Source organism: Mytilus edulis, chromosome 2 (assembly GCF_963676685.1).
Source record: "Mytilus edulis chromosome 2, xbMytEdul2.2, whole genome shotgun sequence".
Classification (NCBI taxonomy): Eukaryota; Metazoa; Mollusca; class Bivalvia; order Mytilida; family Mytilidae; genus Mytilus; species Mytilus edulis.
Window position 1 is genome coordinate 32,255,169 of NC_092345.1, and position 23,871 is coordinate 32,279,039.

The following is a 23,871-nucleotide window of genomic DNA, read 5'->3' on the forward strand; positions in this document are numbered from 1 at the left end:
TTAGGGTTATAGACATCATTAGGGTTAGGGTTATAGACATCATTAGGGTTAGGGTTATAGACATCAATAGGGTTATAAACATAATTAGAGTTAGGGTTATAGACATCATTAGGGTTAGGGTTATAGACATCATTAGGGTTAGGGTTATAGACATCATTAGGGTTAGGGTTAAAGACAGCTTTAGGGTTCGGGTTATAGACAGCATTAGGGTTAGGGTTATAGACATTATTAGGGTTAGGGTTATAGACGGCATTAGGGTTAGGGTTATAGGCATCATTAGGGTTAGGGTTAAAGACATCATTAGGGTTAGAGTTATAGACAGCATTAGGGTTAGGGTTATAGACATCATAAGGGTTAAGGTCATAGACATCATTAGGGTTATCTACAGCATTAGGGTTAGGGTTATAGACAGCATAAGGGTTAGGGTTATAGACATCATTAGGGTTAAGGTTATAGACATCATAAGGGTTATAGACATCATTAGGGTTAGGGTTAGAGACATCAATAGGGTTATAGACATCATTAGGGTTAGGGTTATAGACATCATTAGGGTTAGGGTTATAGACATCAATAGGGTTATAAACATCATTAGGGTTAGGGTTATAGACATCATTAGGGTTAGGGTTATAGACATCATTAGGGTTAGGGTTATAGACATCATTAGGGTTAGGGTTATAGACATCATTAGGGTTAGGGTTAAAGACAGCTTTAGGGTTCGGGTTATAGACAGCATTAGGGTTAGGGTTATAGACATCATTAGGGTTACAGCATTAGCGTTAGGGTTATAGACATCATTAGGGTTAGGGTTATAGACATTATTAGGGTTAGGGTTATAGACATCATTAGGGTTAGGGTTATAGACATCATTAGGGTTAGGGTTATAGACAGCATTAGGGTTAGGGTTATAGACAGCATTAGGGTTAGGGTTATAGACATGAATAGGGTTAGGGTTATAGACATCATTAGGGTTAGGGTTATAGACATCATTAGGGTTAGGGTTATAGACATTATTAGGGTTAGGGTTATAGACATCATTAGGGTTATCTACAGCATTAAGGTTAGGGTTATAGACAGCATTAGGGTTAGGGTTATAGACATCATTAGGGTTAGGGTTATAGACATTATTAGGGTTAGGGTTATAGACATCATTAGGGTTAGGGTTATAGACATTATTAGGGTTAGTGTGATCGACATCATTAGGGTTATCCACAGCATGAGGGTTAGGGTTATAGACAGCATTAGGGTTAGGGTTATGGACATCATAAGGGTTAGGGTTATAGACATGATTAGGGTTAGGGTTATAGACATCAATAGGGTTATAGACATCATTAGGGTTAGGGTTATAGACATCATTAGGGTTAGGGTTATAGACATCATTAGGGTTAGGGTTATAGACATCAATAGGGTTATAAACATAATTAGAGTTAGGGTTATAGACATCATTAGGGTTAGGGTTATATACATCATTAGGGTTAGGGTTATAGACATCATTAGGGTTAGGGTTAAAGACAGCTTTAGGATTCGGGTTATAGACAGCATTAGGGTTAGGGTTATAGACATTATTAGGGTTAGGGTTATAGACGGCATTAGGGTTAGGGTTATAGGCATCATTAGGGTTAGGGTTAAAGACATCATTAGGGTTAGAGTTATAGACAGCATTAGGGTTAGGGTTATAGACATCATTAGGGTTAAGGTTATAGACATCATTAGGGTTATCTACAGCATTAGGGTTAGGGTTGTAGACAGCATAAGGGTTAGGGTTATAGACATCATTAGGGTTAAGGTTATAGACATCATAAGGGTTATAGACATCATTAGGGTTAGGGTTAGAGACATCAATAGGGTTATAGACATCATTAGGGTTAGGGTTATAGACATCATTAGGGTTAGGGTTATAGACATCAATAGGGTTATAAACATCATTAGGGTTAGGGTTATAGACATCATTAGGGTTAGGGTTATAGACATCATTAGGGTTAGGGTTATAGACATCATTAGGGTTAGGGTTATAGACATCATTAGGGTTAGGGTTAAAGACAGCTTTAGGGTTCGGGTTATAGACAGCATTAGGGTTAGGGTTATAGACATCATTAGGGTTACAGCATTAGCGTTAGGGTTATAGACATCATTAGGGTTAGGGTTATAGACATTATTAGGGTTAGGGTTATAGACATCATTAGGGTTAGGGTTATAGACATCATTAGGGTTAGGGTTATAGACAGCATTAGGGTTAGGGTTATAGACAGCATTAGGGTTAGGGTTATAGACATCATTAGGGTTAGGGTTATAGACATCATTAGGGTTAGGGTTATAGACATCATTAGGGTTAGGGTTATAGACATTATTAGGGTTAGGGTTATAGACATCATTAGGGTTATCTACAACATTAAGGTTAGGGTTATAGACAGCATTAGGGTTAGGGTTATAGACATCATTAGGGTTAGGGTTATATACATCATTAGGGTTAGGGTTATAGACATCATTAGGGTTAGGGTTAAAGACAGCTTTAGGGTTCGGGTTATAGACAGCATTAGGGTTAGGGTTATAGACATTATTAGGGTTAGGGTTATAGACGGCATTAGGGTTAGGGTTATAGGCATCATTAGGGTTAGGGTTAAAGACATCATTAGGGTTAGAGTTATAGACAGCATTAGGGTTAGGGTTATAGACATCATTAGGGTTAAGGTTATAGACATCATTAGGGTTATCTACAGCATTAGGGTTAGGGTTATAGACAGCATAAGGGTTAGGGTTATAGACATCATTAGGGTTAAGGTTATAGACATCATAAGGGTTATAGACATCATTAGGGTTAGGGTTAGAGACATCAATAGGGTTATAGACATCATTAGGGTTAGGGTTATAGACATCATTAGGGTTAGGGTTATAGACATCAATAGGGTTATAAACATCATTAGGGTTAGGGTTATAGACATCATTAGGGTTAGGGTTATAGACATCATTAGGGTTAGGGTTATAGACATCATTAGGGTTAGGGTTATACACATCATTAGGGTTAGGGTTAAAGACAGCTTTAGGGTTCGGGTTATAGACAGCATTAGGGTTAGGGTTATAGACATCATTAGGGTTACAGCATTAGCGTTAGGGTTATAGACATCATTAGGGTTAGGGTTATAGACATTATTAGGGTTAGGGTTATAGACATCATTAGGGTTAGGGTTATAGACATCATTAGGGTTAGGGTTATAGACAGCATTAGGGTTAGGGTTATAGACAGCATTAGGGTTAGGGTTATAGACATGAATAGGGTTAGGGTTATAGACATCATTAGGGTTAGGGTTATAGACATCATTAGGGTTAGGGTTATAGACATTATTAGGGTTAGGGTTATAGACATCATTAGGGTTATCTACAGCATTAAGGTTAGGGTTATAGACAGCATTAGGGTTAGGGTTATAGACATCATTAGGGTTAGGGTTATAGACATTATTAGGGTTAGGGTTATAGACATCATTAGGGTTAGGGTTATAGACATTATTAGGGTTAGTGTGATCGACATCATTAGGGTTATCCACAGCATGAGGGTTAGGGTTATAGACAGCATTAGGGTTAGGGTTATGGACATCATAAGGGTTAGGGTTATAGACATGATTAGGGTTAGGGTTATAGACATCAATAGGGTTATAGACATCATTAGGGTTAGGGTTATAGACATCATTAGGGTTAGGGTTATAGACATCATTAGGGTTAGGGTTATAGACATCAATAGGGTTATAAACATAATTAGAGTTAGGGTTATAGACATCATTAGGGTTAGGGTTATATACATCATTAGGGTTAGGGTTATAGACATCATTAGGGTTAGGGTTAAAGACAGCTTTAGGGTTCGGGTTATAGACAGCATTAGGGTTAGGGTTATAGACATTATTAGGGTTAGGGTTATAGACGGCATTAGGGTTAGGGTTATAGGCATCATTAGGGTTAGGGTTAAAGACATCATTAGGGTTAGAGTTATAGACAGCATTAGGGTTAGGGTTATAGACATCATTAGGGTTAAGGTTATAGACATCATTAGGGTTATCTACAGCATTAGGGTTAGGGTTGTAGACAGCATAAGGGTTAGGGTTATAGACATCATTAGGGTTAAGGTTATAGACATCATAAGGGTTATAGACATCATTAGGGTTAGGGTTAGAGACATCAATAGGGTTATAGACATCATTAGGGTTAGGGTTATAGACATCATTAGGGTTAGGGTTATAGACATCAATAGGGTTATAAACATCATTAGGGTTAGGGTTATAGACATCATTAGGGTTAGGGTTATAGACATCATTAGGGTTAGGGTTATAGACATCATTAGGGTTAGGGTTATAGACATCATTAGGGTTAGGGTTAAAGACAGCTTTAGGGTTCGGGTTATAGACAGCATTAGGGTTAGGGTTATAGACATCATTAGGGTTACAGCATTAGCGTTAGGGTTATAGACATCATTAGGGTTAGGGTTATAGACATTATTAGGGTTAGGGTTATAGACATCATTAGGGTTAGGGTTATAGACATCATTAGGGTTAGGGTTATAGACAGCATTAGGGTTAGGGTTATAGACAGCATTAGGGTTAGGGTTATAGACATCATTAGGGTTAGGGTTATAGACATCATTAGGGTTAGGGTTATAGACATCATTAGGGTTAGGGTTATAGACATTATTAGGGTTAGGGTTATAGACATCATTAGGGTTATCTACAACATTAAGGTTAGGGTTATAGACAGCATTAGGGTTAGGGTTATAGACATCATTAGGGTTAGGGTTATATACATCATTAGGGTTAGGGTTATAGACATCATTAGGGTTAGGGTTAAAGACAGCTTTAGGGTTCGGGTTATAGACAGCATTAGGGTTAGGGTTATAGACATTATTAGGGTTAGGGTTATAGACGGCATTAGGGTTAGGGTTATAGGCATCATTAGGGTTAGGGTTAAAGACATCATTAGGGTTAGAGTTATAGACAGCATTAGGGTTAGGGTTATAGACATCATTAGGGTTAAGGTTATAGACATCATTAGGGTTATCTACAGCATTAGGGTTAGGGTTATAGACAGCATAAGGGTTAGGGTTATAGACATCATTAGGGTTAAGGTTATAGACATCATAAGGGTTATAGACATCATTAGGGTTAGGGTTAGAGACATCAATAGGGTTATAGACATCATTAGGGTTAGGGTTATAGACATCATTAGGGTTAGGGTTATAGACATCAATAGGGTTATAAACATCATTAGGGTTAGGGTTATAGACATCATTAGGGTTAGGGTTATAGACATCATTAGGGTTAGGGTTATAGACATCATTAGGGTTAGGGTTATACACATCATTAGGGTTAGGGTTAAAGACAGCTTTAGGGTTCGGGTTATAGACAGCATTAGGGTTAGGGTTATAGACATCATTAGGGTTACAGCATTAGCGTTAGGGTTATAGACATCATTAGGGTTAGGGTTATAGACATTATTAGGGTTAGGGTTATAGACATCATTAGGGTTAGGGTTATAGACATCATTAGGGTTAGGGTTATAGACAGCATTAGGGTTAGGGTTATAGACAGCATTAGGGTTAGGGTTATAGACATGAATAGGGTTAGGGTTATAGACATCATTAGGGTTAGGGTTATAGACATCATTAGGGTTAGGGTTATAGACATTATTAGGGTTAGGGTTATAGACATCATTAGGGTTATCTACAGCATTAAGGTTAGGGTTATAGACAGCATTAGGGTTAGGGTTATAGACATCATTAGGGTTAGGGTTATAGACATTATTAGGGTTAGTGTGATCGACATCATTAGGGTTATCCACAGCATGAGGGTTAGGGTTATAGACAGCATTAGGGTTAGGGTTATGGACATCATAAGGGTTAGGGTTATAGACATCATTAGGGTTAGGGTTATAGACATCATTAGGGTTAGGGTTATAGACATCATTAGGGTTAGGGTTATAGACATCAATAGGGTTATAAACATAATTAGAGTTAGGGTTATAGACATCATTAGGGTTAGGGTTATAGACATCATTAGGGTTAGGGTTATAGACATCATTAGGGTTAGGGTTAAAGACAGCTTTAGGGTTCGGGTTATAGACAGCATTAGGGTTAGGGTTATAGACATTATTAGGGTTAGGGTTATAGACGGCATTAGGGTTAGGGTTATAGGCATCATTAGGGTTAGGGTTAAAGACATCATTAGGGTTAGAGTTATAGACAGCATTAGGGTTAGGGTTATAGACATCATTAGGGTTAAGGTTATAGACATCATTAGGGTTATCTACAGCATTAGGGTTAGGGTTATAGACAGCATAAGGGTTAGGGTTATAGACATCATTAGGGTTAAGGTTATAGACATCATAAGGGTTATAGACATCATTAGGGTTAGGGTTAGAGACATCAATAGGGTTATAGACATCATTAGGGTTAGGGTTATAGACATCATTAGGGTTAGGGTTATAGACATCAATAGGGTTATAAACATCATTAGGGTTAGGGTTATAGACATCATTAGGGTTAGGGTTATAGACATCATTAGGGTTAGGGTTATAGACATCATTAGGGTTAGGGTTATAGACATCATTAGGGTTAGGGTTAAAGACAGCTTTAGGGTTCGGGTTATAGACAGCATTAGGGTTAGGGTTATAGACATCATTAGGGTTAAGGTTAAAGACATCATTAGGGTTAGGGTTATAGACATCATTAGGGTTAAGGTTAAAGACATCATTAGGGTTAGGGTTATAGACATCATTAGGGTTATAGACATAATTAGGGTAGACATCATTAGGGTTATAGACATCATTAGGGTAGACATCATTAAGGTTATAGACATCATTAGGGTTATAGACATCATTAGGGTTATAGACATCATTAGGCTTATAGTCATCATTAGGGTTATAGACATCATTAGGGTTATAGACATCATTAGAGTTAGGGTTATAGACATCATTAGGGTTACGGTTATAGACATCATTAGGGTTAAGGTTATAGACATCATTAGGGTTAGGGTTATAGACATCATTAGGGTTATAGAACATCATTAGGGTTAGGGTTATAGACATCATTAGGGTTAGGGTTATAGACAGCATTAGGGTTAGGGTTGTAGACATCATTAGGGTTAAGGTTATAGACATCATTAGGGTTAGGGTTATCGACAGCATTAGGGTTAGGGTTATAGACATCATTAGGGTTAGGGTTATAGACAGCATTAGGGTTAGGGTTATAGACATCAATAGGGTTAGGGTTATTTAATGCATTAGGGTTAGAGTTATAGACATCATTAGGTTTAGGGTTGTAGACAGCATTAGTGTTAGGGTTATAGACATCATTAGGGTTAGGGTTATAGACATTCTTAGGGTAAGGGTTATAGACATCATTAGTGTTATCTACAGCATTAGGGTTAGGGTTATAGACATCATTAGGGTTAGGGTTATAGACATCATTAGGGTTAGGGTTATAGACATCATTAGGGTTAGGGTTATAGACATCATTAGGGTTAGGGTTATAGACATCATTAGGGTTAGGGTTATATACATCAATAGGGTTATAGACAGCATACGGGTTAAGGTTATAGACATCATTAGGGTTAGGGTTATAGACATCATTAGGGTTAGGGTTATAGACAATGTAGATTATTGCGTTGCGTTGTGTATTTGATCGTAAGCTAACTAAGGCGTTAAAGATAGAACTACGTCTGCCATTATACGTTTCTATTCAATACAACATAAAGTATAACAATTACGCGACGTCACAAAGATAGCGGCCGTACCGCAAAAAGGTACGTTAATATTAGCGCAATTCTTAACATTCTGGGGCCGCAGAAAATGATATTTAACTTAAATTTGAAATACAATATGAAAAATTCGTAAATTGTGACATAAAAAGAAATAAAATCATATTTAAAGTCTCTCAATAGTATTTTAACTGTTCACGTCTGAATAATTTAACACTTTTACAAGTCTATATAATAACTGGAGTTAATTGAACAGTCTATACATCCACTAATTTCTCCAGGGCAGAAAAGTTCTCCAGGGCAGAAAAGTTCATTCACTGTCATCATGTGTACTGCGTATTTCCAACGGATAGAGCTTCACAATCGGACGGTTGGTGATTCCTGTGTCGGTCTTGATAACAGCTGATCGAATGAGTCCATCCTTTCCACGAACTAAATCTTGTACAACTGCTAATTTCCACATTATACGATTTGTGTCATTGTGTACTTGTACAATGTCACCTATTTGTATTGTTTGTTCGTTTCTTCCAGATGTACGGTGGAATTCACGGAGTGACGTCAGATATTCGTGTTTCCATCTTGAGCGAAAATGGTTGATTAGTTCATTATTTCTCTGTAGATTTTTATTCAGTTTCACGTGCAAATCTTCGGAAGTAACACTGTCAATATTCTGATCCGATCGGTTGTCAAGTCGACGACCATATAAGAGGTGCGCTGGCGTCAGCGGTTCGGGATCTTTAATATCAGTAGAAATGTGAGTTATAGGACGATTGTTTAGAGTTCCCTCGAGTTCGATTATAATTGTATTCAACATTTCCGTAGAGACACATGACTTTCCTAGTATTGCTTTAATTGACTTTTTCGTGAGTCCAATTAGGCGTTCCCAAAAGCCTCCAAACCACGGTGCACGGTTGGGTATGAATTTCCACTCAGTTCCTTGATCGGCAAGTTTTTCTTGTATTCGGTTGTCTTGGCTTGATCTTGTAATCTTTTCGGCGGCTGCCTTGAAGGTTGTTGCATTATCGGACAACATAATCCTTGGTGTAGATCTCCTAGCAACAAATCTTTTAAAAGCAAGCATGAAAGACTCCTCGGTTAAATCTGTGACTATCTCCAAGTGTATAGCTCGTGTAGCGGCGCAAGTGAATAAACAAATATATGTTTTGCTTAATTCGTTGTGTTTTCCTTTTGTATACAAAGCTCCTGTGAAATCAACGCTGGTTACTGAAAAAGGATAATCGTAGTTGACTCGATCTTTAGGTAGCGGTGGCGGATCGGGTGCGCTGTAAGGCATTCCTGATATTTTTATGCATTGGACGCATTTACGAATTTGTGATTTTACGCACTGCCTTATTCTCGGTATCCAATATTTCTGTTGAATATATGCGATTGTACTGTTACGTCCGGCATGTAAAGTCTTTGTGTGTGCATCCATTACGATTAAGGACGTAAGACTGTGGTGTGTTGGTAATAACAACGGATATTTAGATCCTGGTCACGGCACCAATGTAGATTATTGCGTTGCGTTGTGTATTTGATCGTAAGCTAACTAAGGCGTTAAAGATAGAACTACGTCTGCCATTATACGTTTCTATTCAATACAACATAAAGTATAACAATTACGCGACGTCACAAAGATAGCGGCCGTACCGCAAAAAGGTACGTTAATATTAGCGCAATTCTTAACAGACAGCATTAGGGTTAGGGTTATAGACATCAATAGGGTAGGGTTATCTACAGCATTAGGGTTAGGGTTATAGACATCATTAGGGTTAGGGTTATAGCCAGCATTAGGGTTAGGGTTATAGACATCAATAGGGTTAGGGTTATCTACTGCATTAGGGTTAGGGTTATAGACATCATTAGGGTTAGGGTTATAGACAGCATTAGGGTTAAGGTTATAGACATCATTAGGGTTAGGGTTATAGCCAGCATTAGGGTTAGGGTTATAGGCATCAATAGGGTTAGGGTTATTTACTGCATTAGGGTTAGGGTTATAGACATCATTAGGGTTAGGGTTATAGACAGCATTAAGGTTAGGGTTATAGACATGATTAGGATTAGGGTTATAGACATCATTAGGGTTAAGGTTATAGACATCATTAGGGTTAGGGTTATAGACATCATTAGTGTTAGGGTTATAGACATCATTAGGGTTAAGGTTATAAACATCATTAGGGTTAGGGTTATAGACATCTGTTGAGATTATCGCGGGAACATAACGTTCCAACTATTGTACATGTCTATTGTCGACGTCGTATTGTCAGTGACGTCGCCTTGGGCGGAAATACGTACTTGTATATTAAATGTAATGGCTGAACAATTGTTGTAATATCGTTCCCTGAACTATCATCTATATTTATGGTGCCTTGACCAATGGATCTCGTAAAATTGAAATCAGTCCGATCGGGGAACAGAAGCGCTGTTACCAGATTATTCCGAAGATTAGATGAAGCGAAGGAAAATTCGAATTTCGACGAAGAAGAAGTTATTGCAACACTCGGAAAACTAGTGCAAAAACAAACATTGTTTGAGGACTTAAACGAACAAATTCTAAAGTTAACAGAACCGGAAAATGTGGAAAATGAGATTATTGATTCAGACGAATATTCAGTGGATATGGAAACGAAGATTCGCCACATACGTAAGTTCATACAAAATGTCCAAACACCACAGTCACGTCATATTGATTCACATACAACAACCCACACATTAAATCCAGAAACTATACCGTTTGTTCCAACGCACAACATAGCAAACCCACACAACGCACAGTCGTTTGAGAACCCGTCTGTACAAGCCAGTCATACGTTCAACACACAGCAAAGTACATTTTCGTCAGCTAGTAGTCACCGCCTACCAAAACTTTCGCTTCCAATATTCTCAGGCAACATCTTAGAATGGCAAACTTTCTGGGACTCATATGAGTCGGCCGTACACCTTAACTTGTCACTTACAAATGTACAAAAATTCAATTACTTGAAAGCACAGCTAGAACATGAAGCACTAGATTCTATAGCAGGGTTCGCACTAACAAATGTAAACTACGATGAAGCCGTAAATTTATTAAAAGAGAGGTTCGGTCAACAAGACAAAATCATAAATGCATACATGCAGGCATTATTAGAAATCCCTTCGCCCAGAAATAATCTAACAGGCTTACGAAGTTTTTACGATAAAATGGAAAGTTACGTCAGGGGATTAGAAGCTTTAGGTCAGACACAAGAAACATACGGTACTCTGTTTGTTCCGATTATTATGAAAAATTACCCGGGGAAGTCAGACAACATCTCGCGCGAGACCATAGAATACAAACTTGGGTATTACGGGACCTCCGTAAAAGCATTTTAGATGAAATAAATATAATAGACTCAGGACAAGAGATAGAGTCGACAAACCATTTGCCCACAACATCGTCTTTCTTTGCCGGAGCGAAATCGGCAAAATCCAAATCTTTCAAGAATATTGAGACAAGACCTTGTGTATTTTGTCATGAAATACACGCACCTACCCAGTGCAGTAAAATAACCGACACAGAATCCCGTATGATGATAGTAAAACGTGATAAGTTATGCTTTAACTGCCTCGGTAAACACAGAATAAATGAATGTAAATCTAAACATACATGTAGAAATTGTGGTAAGAAACACCATACAAGCTTGTGTAATGCACGTCCAACAAACAACATAAAACCAGTGAATGAGGTAAACAATAGAAACGGGAGTAGTAACTCAGCGCATACGAACTTCCACGCGAAAGATAACCAGAACAGCAACCCGTCAAACCCGTCATCGACAACGTTCAACTCGTAAATGAACTTCATGATACAGAAGAAGATACTACCATTTTGTATTCTCAATCGACAGAATCGCGATCAAATGTACTATTGAAAACCGCCGTATCTCAAGTAGGTTCGAACCAGCACTTTATCGATACGAATATTCTTTTTGACGAAGGAGCTCAAAGATCGTTTTTGACGCAGAACTTAGCGAATAAACTCAATTTACAGATAGAAGGAACAGAGATAATACATTTATCGGCATTTGGAGGTGAAGAGAAAAACACGAGACACTTAGAAAAGACAACAATCTATCTGAAAACCGATGCAGGACACGTATTGCCAATCAAAGTACTGATAGTACCGATGATCGCCACGCCTCTACAGAATCACATACGTAATATTGATACACAGAACGGTTATTTACGTGGTTTGAAGTTAGCACACACGATGACGCAGCAAGATTCATTTGAGATATCGTTGCTTGTAGGTGCAGATCACTACTGGGACATTGTAGAAGACCATATTGTACGGGGAAACGGTCCGACCGCCGTGAAATCCAAGATAGGATATTTGCTTTCGGGACCTACATACAGTAAGAAAACTAACACGTCGAAAACTAGCATGTTTAATATTCTAATATCACACAAAGATGAAGAATACAATTTAGAGAGATTTTGGAATTTAGAATCAATAGGTATAAATAGTAAGGAGTTAGACGAAGACGACGATGACTACATTAAAGCATACCAGGCCAGATCAATTGAGTTCAGAGAAAATAAGTATTTCGATAGGTTAACATGGAAACAGGATCATGATGAATTGCCTACAAATTTAGCAGTCACGAAAAGAAGGACAGAAAACGTCATTAAAAGACTTACCCAAAAACCTGATATGTTAAAGAAGTACGGGAACATTATACAAGAACAGGAACGAAGGGGATTCATAGAGAGAGTGGATGAAACAGCTGAAAGTCAAGAAAAAATACACTATATTCCTCACCATCCAGTACAGAAGGAATCAAGCACTACGCCTATCCGAATCGTTTATGACTGCAGTTGCCGCCAGTCGCCTAATTCGCCTAGTTTGAATGACTGCCTCTTGGACATACCGCCGAAACTAAACGACCTGACAAAAATCCTGATGAGATTTAGAGCCAACCCTGTCGCCATAACAACGGATATTGAAAAGGCCTTTTTACATGTTGGATTAAACGAAGATGACCGAGACGCTACACGTTTCTTGTGGCTCAGTAACCCATCCGACCCAACAAGTAATCTACAGACTTACAGGTTCAAATCCGTCCTTTTCGGAGCGACTTGTTCGCCGTTTATGCTTAACGCCACGATACTGAAACATTTACAACGTTACAACAGTACAACATCTACATTGATGGAAAGAGACTTGTACGTGGACAACATTCTGACAAGTTTACAGAACGAGGATGAAGCTAATACGTATTATAAGGAAGCGAGAACATTGTAACAAAAAGGGAGATTTTGAAATATTCTTCGAAAGTATACGATCAACTTGGAATACTCAGCCCCGTAACAATACGAGCAAAGATGCTCATACAGGAGCTATGGAAAAGTAAACTTGATTGGGATGAACCAGTTCCGGAAAACTTTAAGGCTACTTGGATTAATGTAGCAAGCGACTTAGAGAAAGCGACACAAATCGTATTTCCGAGATATTATTTCTCCGTTAATTCTACTTCGGAACAATTTGAACTACATGTATTTTGCGATGCAAGTCCAAAAGCGTATGGAGCGACTGCATATCTGAACAACGGAACCGAAACCACGCTAGTGATGGCGAAAAGCAGAGTAGCGCCAGTGAAAAACCTAACATTACCGCAACTAGAACTTATGGCCGCAGTTATTGGAACTAGACTAGCGTCACATGTAAAATCGACTTTTGAATGTAAAAACGTGTTTTTCTGGTCGGATAGCTGCATAGTATTACACTGGTTAAAATCGTCGAAACCGTTAAAACGATTTATTGCCAATCGAGTGCGAGAAATAACGGAATCTACAAATCAACATGAATGGAGATATTGTCCTACAGAATACAATCCAGCAGATCTCTTAACACGAGGAATTGACGCCGATCAATACATCAATAGTGTCATTTGGAAAAAAGGACCAAATTGGTTAACGAATCAGACAAAATGGCCAGAAATAACTCCAACAAGTAAAGCAGTATTGACAATTACAGGAGAAAACGACGACGAGGAATTTCTAAACAATGACGTTCATACTGATAACTATGGTATTGGTAACATCATAGACATTTCGAAATATGGGACTTTCAGGAAATTGATTCGAGTAACCGCTTACGTTCGTCGGTTCATATCTAATTGCCGATTTCCAAACATCTAAGAAAAAGTGGAGTCTTGACGACAAATGATATTAATACCGCGGTGCGTTCATGGATATTAGATTGCCAAAAATCTTCATATTCCGCCGAAATAAAAAGTTTACAGGACACACGAAATAAAAACACAATGAAATATCCAAGAATAAGACAATTAGGACTCTTCATAGATGACGATGGCCTTGTGAGATGCAACGGAAGGATTCACAATGCACCGATTTCAGAGAATACTAAATTTCCATATCTTATACCTGCAAATCATCCACTTACCAAACTGATAGTGATAGACGCACACGAACGTTCACTCCATTCTGGACTAAATGCTACGCTTACTTATGTACGACAATCGTATTGGGTACCGACACTTCGACAATTTGTTAAGAAGTTATTAAACAAATGTGTAACTTGCCGCAAAGTTATGGGAAAATCTTACAACAAACCGGATCCGCCACCCCTACCGAAAATAAGAGTACAGGAAGCTTCGCCATTTACCGTCACAGGAGTCGATTATACAGGTGCTTTATACATAAAAAACTCAGAAGGAACTTTAAGGAAAGCGTATATATGTTTATTTACATGCGCATCGACAAGAGCAGTTCACCTCGAAGTAGTTCCAAACTTCATTTATTCAGGCATTTCGACGCTTTGTTAGCCGTAAATCTTTGCCTAAAATTCTAGTATCTGACAATGCAACTACATTCATTGCAGGATCTGCAGAAATAAAAAGATTATGTGAATCGGATATAGTTAAAGATACTTTATCAACACACGGTGTAGAGTGGAGATTCATACCGAAACGTGCACCTTGGTATGGTGGATTTTGGGAGCGCTTGATTGCTCTGACGAAGACAAGTTTGAAGAAAGTGCTTGGACGATCCCAAGTAAATATGGAAACACTTCAAACAGTTGTTACGGAAATAGAAACTATCTCAAATGACAGACCGCTAACATATCCATCGTCCGATATCAAAGACTGTGAAGCTTTAACTCCGTCTCATCTACTATACGGAAGGCGCATTTCAACATTACCGTACCCGCAATCAGAAATTGAGAATATCCTAGACCCGACTTACATGGGACATAAAGATCTTAATAAAAGTGTATACAGACAAACACAATTGATTCAACATTTCTGGAAAAGATGGAAATCCGAATACCTTACGTCTTTACGCGAATTTCATAGGACAATCGGAAAAAATGAACAATTAATAAATACAGGACACATCGTACAAATTCACAACGAATGTCCGAGGATAAACTGGAAAATTGGGATCGTAACCGAACTAGCCAGAGGTAATGATGGACTTGTAAGATCAGCACGAATAAGGACCAGCACAGGAGAAACTACAAGACCGATCGCAAAATTATATCCGTTGGAAGTAACACAAACGATGACAAACAACTCCAACTTTCCAATTGGTGAACAGGAACATATGGAGGACAGACCGAAACGAAAAGCTAGTCTAAAAGCCCGTGAGACGATACAGAAGTGGATTCACCAGTGATGTTAGCGATGAACATTAACAATTACACGTTTTAGTGCAAAGTTGAATTTTATTTTATTTCATGAGAGACTTTAATTGAATTTAATCGTTAAATGTAATTTCCGTTTTTATATGATTTGCTCAGTATTACAAAGAAAAACACAACGCGAGAGACAATTTCAAAGTGATATTATTTTTAATGGACAATTGAGATTTTTAGAAAATTGTGATAATTTTTACTTTTTCGCGGCCCCAGTATGTTGAGATTATCGCGGGAACATAACGTTCCAACTATTGTACATGTCTATTGTCGACGTCGTATTGTCAGTGACGTCGCCTTGGGCGGAAATACGTACTTGTATATTAAATGTAATGGCTGAACAGTTGTTGTAATATCGTTGCCTGAACTATCATCTATAACATCATTAGGGTTAGGGTTATAGACATCATTAGGGTTGGGGTTAAAGACAGCATTAGGGTTAGGGTTATAGACATCATTAGGGTTATAGACAGCATAAGGGTTAGGGTTATAGACATTAATAGGTAGGTTATAGACAGCATTAGGGTTAGGGTTATAGACATCATTAGGGTTAGGGTTAAAGACATCATTAGGGTTAGGGTTATAGACATCATTAGGGTTAAGGTTAAAGACATCATTAGGGTTAGGGTTAAAGACATCATTAGGGTTAAGGTTATAGACATCATTAGGGTTAGGGTTATAGACATCATTAGGGTTAGGGTTATAGACATCATTAGGGTTAAGGTTATAGACATCATTAGGGTTAGGGTTATAGACATCATTAGGGTTATAGACATCATTAGGGTTAGGGTTATAGACATCATTAGGGTTATAGACATCATTAGGGTTATAGACATCATTAGGGTTATAGACATCATTAGGGTTAGGGTTATAGACATCATTAGTGTTGGGGTTACAGACAGCATTAGGGTTAGGGTTATAGACATCATTAGGGTTAGGGTTATAGACAGCATTAGGGTTAGGGTTATAGACATTATTAGGGTTAGGGTTATAGACAGCATTAGGGTTAGAGTTAAAGACATCATTAGGGTTAGGGTTATAGACATCATTAGGGTTAAGGTTAAAGACATCATTAGGGTTAGGGTTATAGACATCATTAGGGTTATAGACATCATTAGGGTAGACATCATTAGGGTTATAGACATCATTAGGGTAGATATCATTAAGGTTATAGACATCATTAGGGTTATAGACATCATTAGGGTTATAGACATCATTAGGGTTAGGGTTATAGACATCATTAGTGTTGGGGTTAAAGACAGCATTAGGGTTAGGGTTATAGACATCATTAGGGTTATAGACATCATTAGGGTTAGGGTTATAGACATTATTAGGGTTAGGGTTATAGACAGCATTAGGGTTAGGGTTATAGACATCATTAGGGTTAGGGTTAAAGACATCATTAGGGTTAGGGTTAAAGACATCATTAGGGTTAAGGTTAAAGACATCATTAGGGTTAGGGTTATAGACATCATTAGGGTTATAGACATCATTAGGGTAGACATCATTAGGGTTATAGACATCATTAGGGTATACATCATTAAGGTTATAGACATCATTAGGGTTATAGACATCATTAGGGTTATAGACATCATTAGGGTTAGGGTTATAGACATCATTAGGGTTATAGACATCATTAGGGTTAAAGACATCAGTAGGGTCAGGATTATAGACATCATTAGGGTTATAGACATCATTAGGGTTAGGTTTATAGACATAATTAGGGTTAGGGTTATAGACAGCTAAAGGGTTGTAGACATCATTAGGGTTAGTGTTATAGACAGCTAAAGGGTTATAGACATCATTAGGTTTAGGGTTATAGACATCATTAGGGTTATAGACATCATTAGGGTTAGGGTTATAGACATCATTAGGGTTAGAGTTATAGACAGTCTTAGGGTTAAGGTTATAGGTATCGTTAAGGTTAGGGTTATATACCGCATTAGTGTGAGGGTTATAGACAGCAATATGGTTAGAGTTGGGTTAAATTAATATTTCCAATAGGATAAAAAATGAGTTAGGGCTACACTAGGGTTTGCCTTAGGATAACAAATTGACAATAACAGGCATCATAAGTCAAAACATAAACACTCTGCATTCCAATTAGGGTTATGGCTAGGGGTTGGGTTGGGGTTAGGGTTAGGCTTAAATAAAAAAATACAAATAGGATTAAAAATGAGTTAGGGCTACAATAGGGTTTACCTTAGGATAACAAATTGACAACAAAAAAATCTTAAGTAAAAATATAAACACTCAGCGTTACAATTAGGGTTATGGCTAGGGTTAGGGTTAGGGTTAGGGTTAAATTAAAATTTACGAATAGAATTATTAAAATTAAGTGTGGGTTACAATAGGGTTTACCTTATGATAACAAATTGACAAAGTCAGACATCAGAAGTCAAAACATAAACACTAAACAGTACAATTAGGGTAATGGCTAGGGTTAGGGTTAGGGTAAGGGTTAGAGTTAAATTAAAATTCACAAATAGGATTGAAATTTAGTTAGGGCTACAATAGTGTTCCTTAGGATAAAAAATTGACAACAAGAAATATCTTTAGTCAAAACAAAAACACTCAGCGTTACAATTAGGGTTATGGCTAGGGTTAGGGTATGGTTAGGGTCAGGGTTAGGGTTAAATCATCTTCGCTAGCCAAGGGTTATATATATATATATATATACGATCCACTCCCGCTCTCTTCACCCTTGGCGGATTGAGATAATATTTCGGAGACACAAGGTAAGGATTTTTATTGGTTGCAGTAGAAACTCGCTGCATCCAATCAAATAGCGCCTATAACATGATCACGTGTAAATGTAGAAAGTGTTTGTAAACAATTGTCACGTGTTTATTGTGCAACAAGTCTTTACGTCACTAAACATACGACTATACTTAGTGGCAACTTGAATGTTTTTAATCAACTAATAGAAGTTCCTGTGTATGTTTCATGCACAAATGCATGAATGTTGACGTATATTTTCGTTTCCGGCTTTACCAAGTGGGTAGAATATTGACGCTACCGTGTTTTTACCTCCAAATTGAAGAGTCCAAGTGCTACCTTTGGTCAAGAATAATGTATTCGGAATGGGCTTGACTTTAATCTTCCGATAGATGGCGCAACATTTATATCACAAATGTTGGCTCAATCTGCCAACGGTGAAGAGAGCGGGAGTGGATCGTAACCCTTGGCTAGCGAAGATGGGGTTAAATCAAAATTCACAAATAGGATAAAAATTGAGGGAGGCTTACAATAGGGTTTGCTTTAGGATAACAAATTGACAAAGTCAGACATCAGAAGTCAAAACATAAACACCCAGCGTAACAATTAGGGTAATGGCTAGGGTAAGGATTAGGGTAAGGGTTAGGGTTAAATTAAAATTCACAAATAGGATTGCAATTTAGTAAGGGCTACAATAGGGTTTTCCTTAGGATAATCAGGTGCTCCGCAGGGCGCAGCTTTATACGACCGAAGAGGTCGAACCCTGAACAGTTGGGGCAAGTATGGACAAAACATTCAAGCTTGATTCAGCTCTGAATTTGGATTGTGATCAAATTTTTGACATTATATGGGTTTTTTACACAAAAAAAATGTCAAGATCTTACAAACCAATTAAAGATTTCTTCTTCAAACTTATTTAAATTTAAAATTAAATAGTTGACACAGCATAGGTTTCTGACACAGAATGAATGTGGTCTAATTAACTTAATTTTTTTTTTGCCATTGAGCAATTCACTATGCTGTTGAATATTAATCCTCTCAAAAAAATGTTTGAAGAAATTTTCTTTTTATTTATGAAATCTGAAATGAGAATAAATTGACCCCCCCCCTTCCAATATTTTTTCACATCCCCCTTTCCCTTATTCCAAAACTGATCTCAATTCAAATTCTAATGGAGTTTGCAACAATAACTACTCATTTAAATACATCATAAAATTTTAAAATGAAAAAAAAGTGCTTGTAGTACGGTGACCAGACCCAATTTTTTTTTAGATTTAATCGTCAAAGATACTATATGGCTATATTATATATCATTAGATTCGGAAAAATTAGTACTTTTGAAATATTGATGTCGTCAAAAAGAAATGTGGTAACAGGTTTGCATAAAATAAGGTCAAAGATCAAATTCTGTTTTATTTGTTTTCCTCCATACTTTCACAATTTGAAGATATATACAACAATTTAGGTTAAATTTTAGAAACAGACATTTCTTCAAATCAATTAACAATGAATTATCTTGAAAGTGTAAACAAAAATTAATCAGGAAATCGATTTATTCTTGAAATTTGCGTTTTTCAAACGCTTGATCTATTATACACATATTATGTTAAAGTTACAGTAGTTACCTTGTCGGCTGCCATTCATCCTCAGCAATAAAGGATAAATATTATTATTTTACCCGAAGCCTACTATCATGATTGAAGGCGTGTTTTGCATAAGCTCATTCATGTTATTCTTTAAATCTAAAAAGCACTCAATACCTCGAAAACAGTTACAATTCAAAACTCAAATCAAACAGATCCACACAACAGAATTATGACAGGAGTATCTTCTGATTCATCTGTCAAGGAACATGATTTGAAATATCTACATAATTATGACCGTTTACAGTATCAAAGCTCCGGACATGTAAAATTTTGTTGCGAACAAACAAAAGACTTTTTACATGGAGATTTTCCCTTCAATGAAAACACAAGATCCTGCAAGAATTCTGCTAACATATGCCCTTTGAAATACACGGGGTGTAATGAATCATTTAACTCTCACCAACTGTATTCTAAAATTGACGGAATAGGGGGTTTAGCAATGTGTAATGCGGTCCAAATTTTTAGTTTGAATCGAAGTAAGTAAAACATGCTGCTTCGGTGTCGCCTCACGGGGAGCTAATCTGACTAAACTTACATCTTTTCTGGTGGCAAGCTTGATGCGCATTTGATAATTATTATGATTGGATGGTTTCAAAGAGATTTTTCAAATCATAAAGCTTTGGTATTAACTTTCATGCCCAAACAAGGGCTTCATATTTGTCAATATTACAGAAACTCTAAAAACCTATGAAATAGTCGTGCGTGTCCCTCAAAGTCTTGTAGACAGTTTGCTGACCTACTCCAAACAGAGACAAAGTTGTGTCGCATCCGGTAAGTGCATGTACATCAGGCAATAGTTTACAAATTGTTGGGGAAAGACAGACAAATATACATGTAGTTAGTGAATGGTTAAAAATCTTCGCTCATCCTTTACACTGCTTATGTTCCCCATCTTTACCCACAACTCGCTTGTATGTCTCATATATTTATAGTAGTGAACACACAGAACAATCACATTTGTATTAGAGGTCCGTATGATTGTTCTTCCGCTATTTCCCATTTCTCTAAACTTCGGGTCTAAGTTTAAGGCGTTAAGTTTCGGCCTCCTCTTGATCATGAGTGCTAGACAAGTTAAGAAAGACATTGCTGTAACAGTTTTGGTATAAATAACTTTAACAATTTCGGGTTTTACACAACGTTCTGGCAATGTAAAACTCACATGAGGTGAAATCATAGGAGATTTGTCAAAGTGTTCCAGTTAGGAATACTTCTCTCCTAAAAATCTGATGGAAGCTGTAGACTTTTTGCGGCGTTTCCTTTCGACAGACTTAATAGAGTTGTTCATGTCGTAGCGGTCAAAAACATCTGCAACATCTGCTTTTGTGTGCGTTGTAGAAATTCATTGGGACATATTTTTTTATAGCTGCAAGGTCACCGAATGTTTTACCTTTCTTAACATCAATACATGATTTCTTAGGTAAGTTGTGAGTGATGGTGCAAAGGAAGGCAGGAAAAGTCCACAAGTGACTTCAGATTTTAATTGCTTCACAAAATCAGACTTGCATGACTTTCTCATTGTGCCGTCATCTTGAAAAAGAAAAATTGGAATGGAACATACAGGGTGCGATAGTATATGTTCTATGGTAACATCATCTCTACCTTTTGTCAAAATCAGTGCACGTCTAAATACAAGTTATGGATTTATGAGACCTAAAAGCATTTCCCCCAAATTTAAATTTAAGGTTTGTTTTTGTTGTCATGTTAGCAAACGTTTTTAGTTTTGCCTTTGATATAGAACTATAAAACTCCGTACTGATCTAAAGAAAGAGCACACGTGATGAAATGTTTAGACATTTCCAAGCCCTCCTCGACAGCGGTGAGCAAATTGATGTGACATGGAGAATGGGATTCCACAACAAAGGGATCAGATCAGTCATGCTTCTTTCAAATGGTCCACAATGCCAATAACATGTTCTTCATCTCTTTTCATAGCTGATAATTTTGTTTCCTCTTGTGAATTTGCATCATTTCTAGCCCCTTTCAGCGTTACACAACTAAGGGATTCTAGGAAATGTCTAGTAAGAGTCCATCTAACAAGCGCAGACTATTGATTTTTTATGCCTACAGTGCCACCTGATCCCCCTGAGGATTTTATAACGTCTTTTCTGTTGCCATGTCAGTCCATGTACTGTTATAAAAATGTCCAGATTTATGTCTAAAGGCATAGCCAGCTATAAAAGGTGATCGAATATTCTCAGAAAGTTGAAACATATCGAGTATGTAAAGTGGCATCCACCTTCAGTAATTGGTACGGTTGACGATCTGCAGGAAGTGACCAATTTCCATCTCGTTCTGCTCTATCATTTGAAAGCAAAATGTCTACTGCTTTAAGGAACATATCCCAGTATTTGAATGTATGTGATACAGCACATCCCCATTACTTATATGTCTCTATAAGAGGCTGTATATATGAGCTTCGAATAGCTCCGTCATATGAGTGTTAGGACTTGTGTCTTGCTTGAATTGTTAAAATAATGCTTCTGAGATAAATGAATTCGATATTATTGATTAAAAAGGGGATGAAATATCATATAAATGTTAATTATATTATATTTTGCGTTAAAAAAAATGATAAAATTGAATTGAAACGTACTCTATTAAATGCAAAATATTCGTAGTGTTTATCTTTTCCATAGACTCTTTAAAAACGGGTTAATTTTGCTAAACGTTATTTGAAATCGTTAAAATAAGGTGTAACAACAATGTATATAATAACTGAAATTATATCACGGATGTTATTTTACAATGTAGACCTCAAAACTTTTCTAAGTCGATTTTCCGTTCAAGTAAACTAACGTACTTCAAAGCCCATTTTACGAAAATTGCACCGTACGATTTTTTGACGACAAGTCAAAATGTTGAGTTTAACCTTTGAACTATCAATACTGTGAATGTTAGCCGTATAGTTCGAATGACAATTAAACTCCTTAAATAAGCGACTTTTTCTGACTTGGTCACCGTACTATTGTTATCACTGAATGGTAAAGATGTTTTAACTTATCAGTTGGTAGTAAAAGTGAATATACATTGTATAATGTATAAAACAATGATTTAAGTTGATTCAACTACTATTCTGAACAAAGAAAGATAACTCCAATTGAAAATTTCTTGCTATTGCACAATATTGTGCAATTAGATACTTCTTGCTATTGCGCAATACTGTGTAATTGAAAATACTTGCTATTGCACAATACTGTGCAATTGAAGATTTCTTGCTATTGTGCAATACTGTGCAATTGAAAATTTCTTGCTATTGCACAATACTGTGCAATTGAAGATTTCTTGCTATTGCTGAATACTGTGCAATTGAAAATTCAATACTTAATATAATAATTTTGGATCCTGATTTGGACCAACTTGAAAACTGGGCCCATAATCAAAAATCTAAGTACATGTTTAGAATCAGCATATCAAAGAAGCCCAAGAATTCAATTTTTGTTAAAATCAAACTAAGTTTAATTTTGGACCCTTTGGACCTTAATGTAGACCAATTTGATAACGAGACCAAAAATTAAGAATCTACATACACAGTTAGATTCGGCATATCAATCCCAACCTTCCTTTTGTGTTCATAAACCTTGTATTTAAATTTCATTGATTTCTATTTACTTATACTAAAGTTATTGTGCGAAAACCAAGAATAATGCTTATTTGGGCCCTTTTGTGGCCCCTAATTCCTAAACAGTTGTAACCAAAACACCCAAAATCAATCCCAACCTTCCTTTTGTGGTCATAAACCTGGTGTCAAAATTTCACAGATTTCTATTTACTTAAACTAAAGTTATAGTGCGAAAACCAAGAAAATGCTTATTTGGGCCCTTTTTGGCCCCTAATTCCTAAACTGTTGGGACCAAAACTTCCAAAATCAATCCCAACCTTCCTTTTATGGTCATAAACTTTGTGTTCAAATTTCATAGATTTCTATTGACTTTAACTAAAGTTAGAGTGCGAAAACTAAAAGTATTCGGACGACGACGACGACGCAGACGACGACGCCAACGTGATACCAATATACGACCGAAAAATTTTCAATTTTTGCGGTCGTATAAAAAATTGACAACAAGAAATATCTTAAGTCAAAACAAAAACACTCAGCGTT

General features: G+C 37.0%; 4 protein-coding genes across 4 annotated transcripts; 3 read left to right on the forward strand and 1 right to left on the reverse strand.

Moving 5' to 3' along the window:
• Positions 1–8,040: 8,040 nt before the first annotated feature.
• On the reverse strand, positions 8,041–9,024 carry LOC139510813 (uncharacterized). The gene has a single exon (XM_071297345.1). It carries the CDS (start codon positions 9,022–9,024, stop codon positions 8,041–8,043), a length of 984 nt encoding a protein of 327 aa, XP_071153446.1.
• Positions 9,025–10,106: 1,082 nt separating this feature from the next.
• Positions 10,107–11,081, forward strand: LOC139510814 (uncharacterized). Its single transcript, XM_071297346.1, has one exon. It carries the CDS (start codon positions 10,107–10,109, stop codon positions 11,079–11,081), a length of 975 nt encoding a protein of 324 aa, XP_071153447.1.
• A 793-nt stretch (positions 11,082–11,874) lies between these two features.
• Positions 11,875–12,993, forward strand: LOC139510815 (uncharacterized). Its single transcript, XM_071297347.1, has one exon. It carries the CDS (start codon positions 11,875–11,877, stop codon positions 12,991–12,993), a length of 1,119 nt encoding a protein of 372 aa, XP_071153448.1.
• An 80-nt stretch (positions 12,994–13,073) lies between these two features.
• Positions 13,074–15,389, forward strand: LOC139510816 (uncharacterized). Its single transcript, XM_071297349.1, has 2 exons — positions 13,074–13,785; positions 14,593–15,389. The coding sequence occupies exons 1-2, from the start codon at positions 13,074–13,076 to the stop codon at positions 15,387–15,389; spliced, it is 1,509 nt and encodes a 502-aa protein (XP_071153450.1).
• Positions 15,390–23,871: the final 8,482 nt, after the last annotated feature.

Bases quoted from the DNA above. Each gene is read 5' to 3' on its own strand.
- LOC139510814 (XM_071297346.1), top strand. From the start codon at position 10,107: ATGGATCTCGTAAAATTGAAATCAGTCCGATCGGGGAACAGAAGCGCT.
- LOC139510815 (XM_071297347.1), top strand. From the start codon at position 11,875: ATGATCGCCACGCCTCTACAGAATCACATACGTAATATTGATACACAG.
- LOC139510813 (XM_071297345.1), bottom strand. From the start codon at position 9,024: ATGCCTTACAGCGCACCCGATCCGCCACCGCTACCTAAAGATCGAGTC.
- LOC139510816 (XM_071297349.1), top strand. From the start codon at position 13,074: ATGCTCATACAGGAGCTATGGAAAAGTAAACTTGATTGGGATGAACCA. The intron at 13,786-14,592 runs GTAACATCATAG...CATTCATTGCAG, and splicing joins TACTGATAACTATGGTATTG to GATCTGCAGAAATAAAAAGA.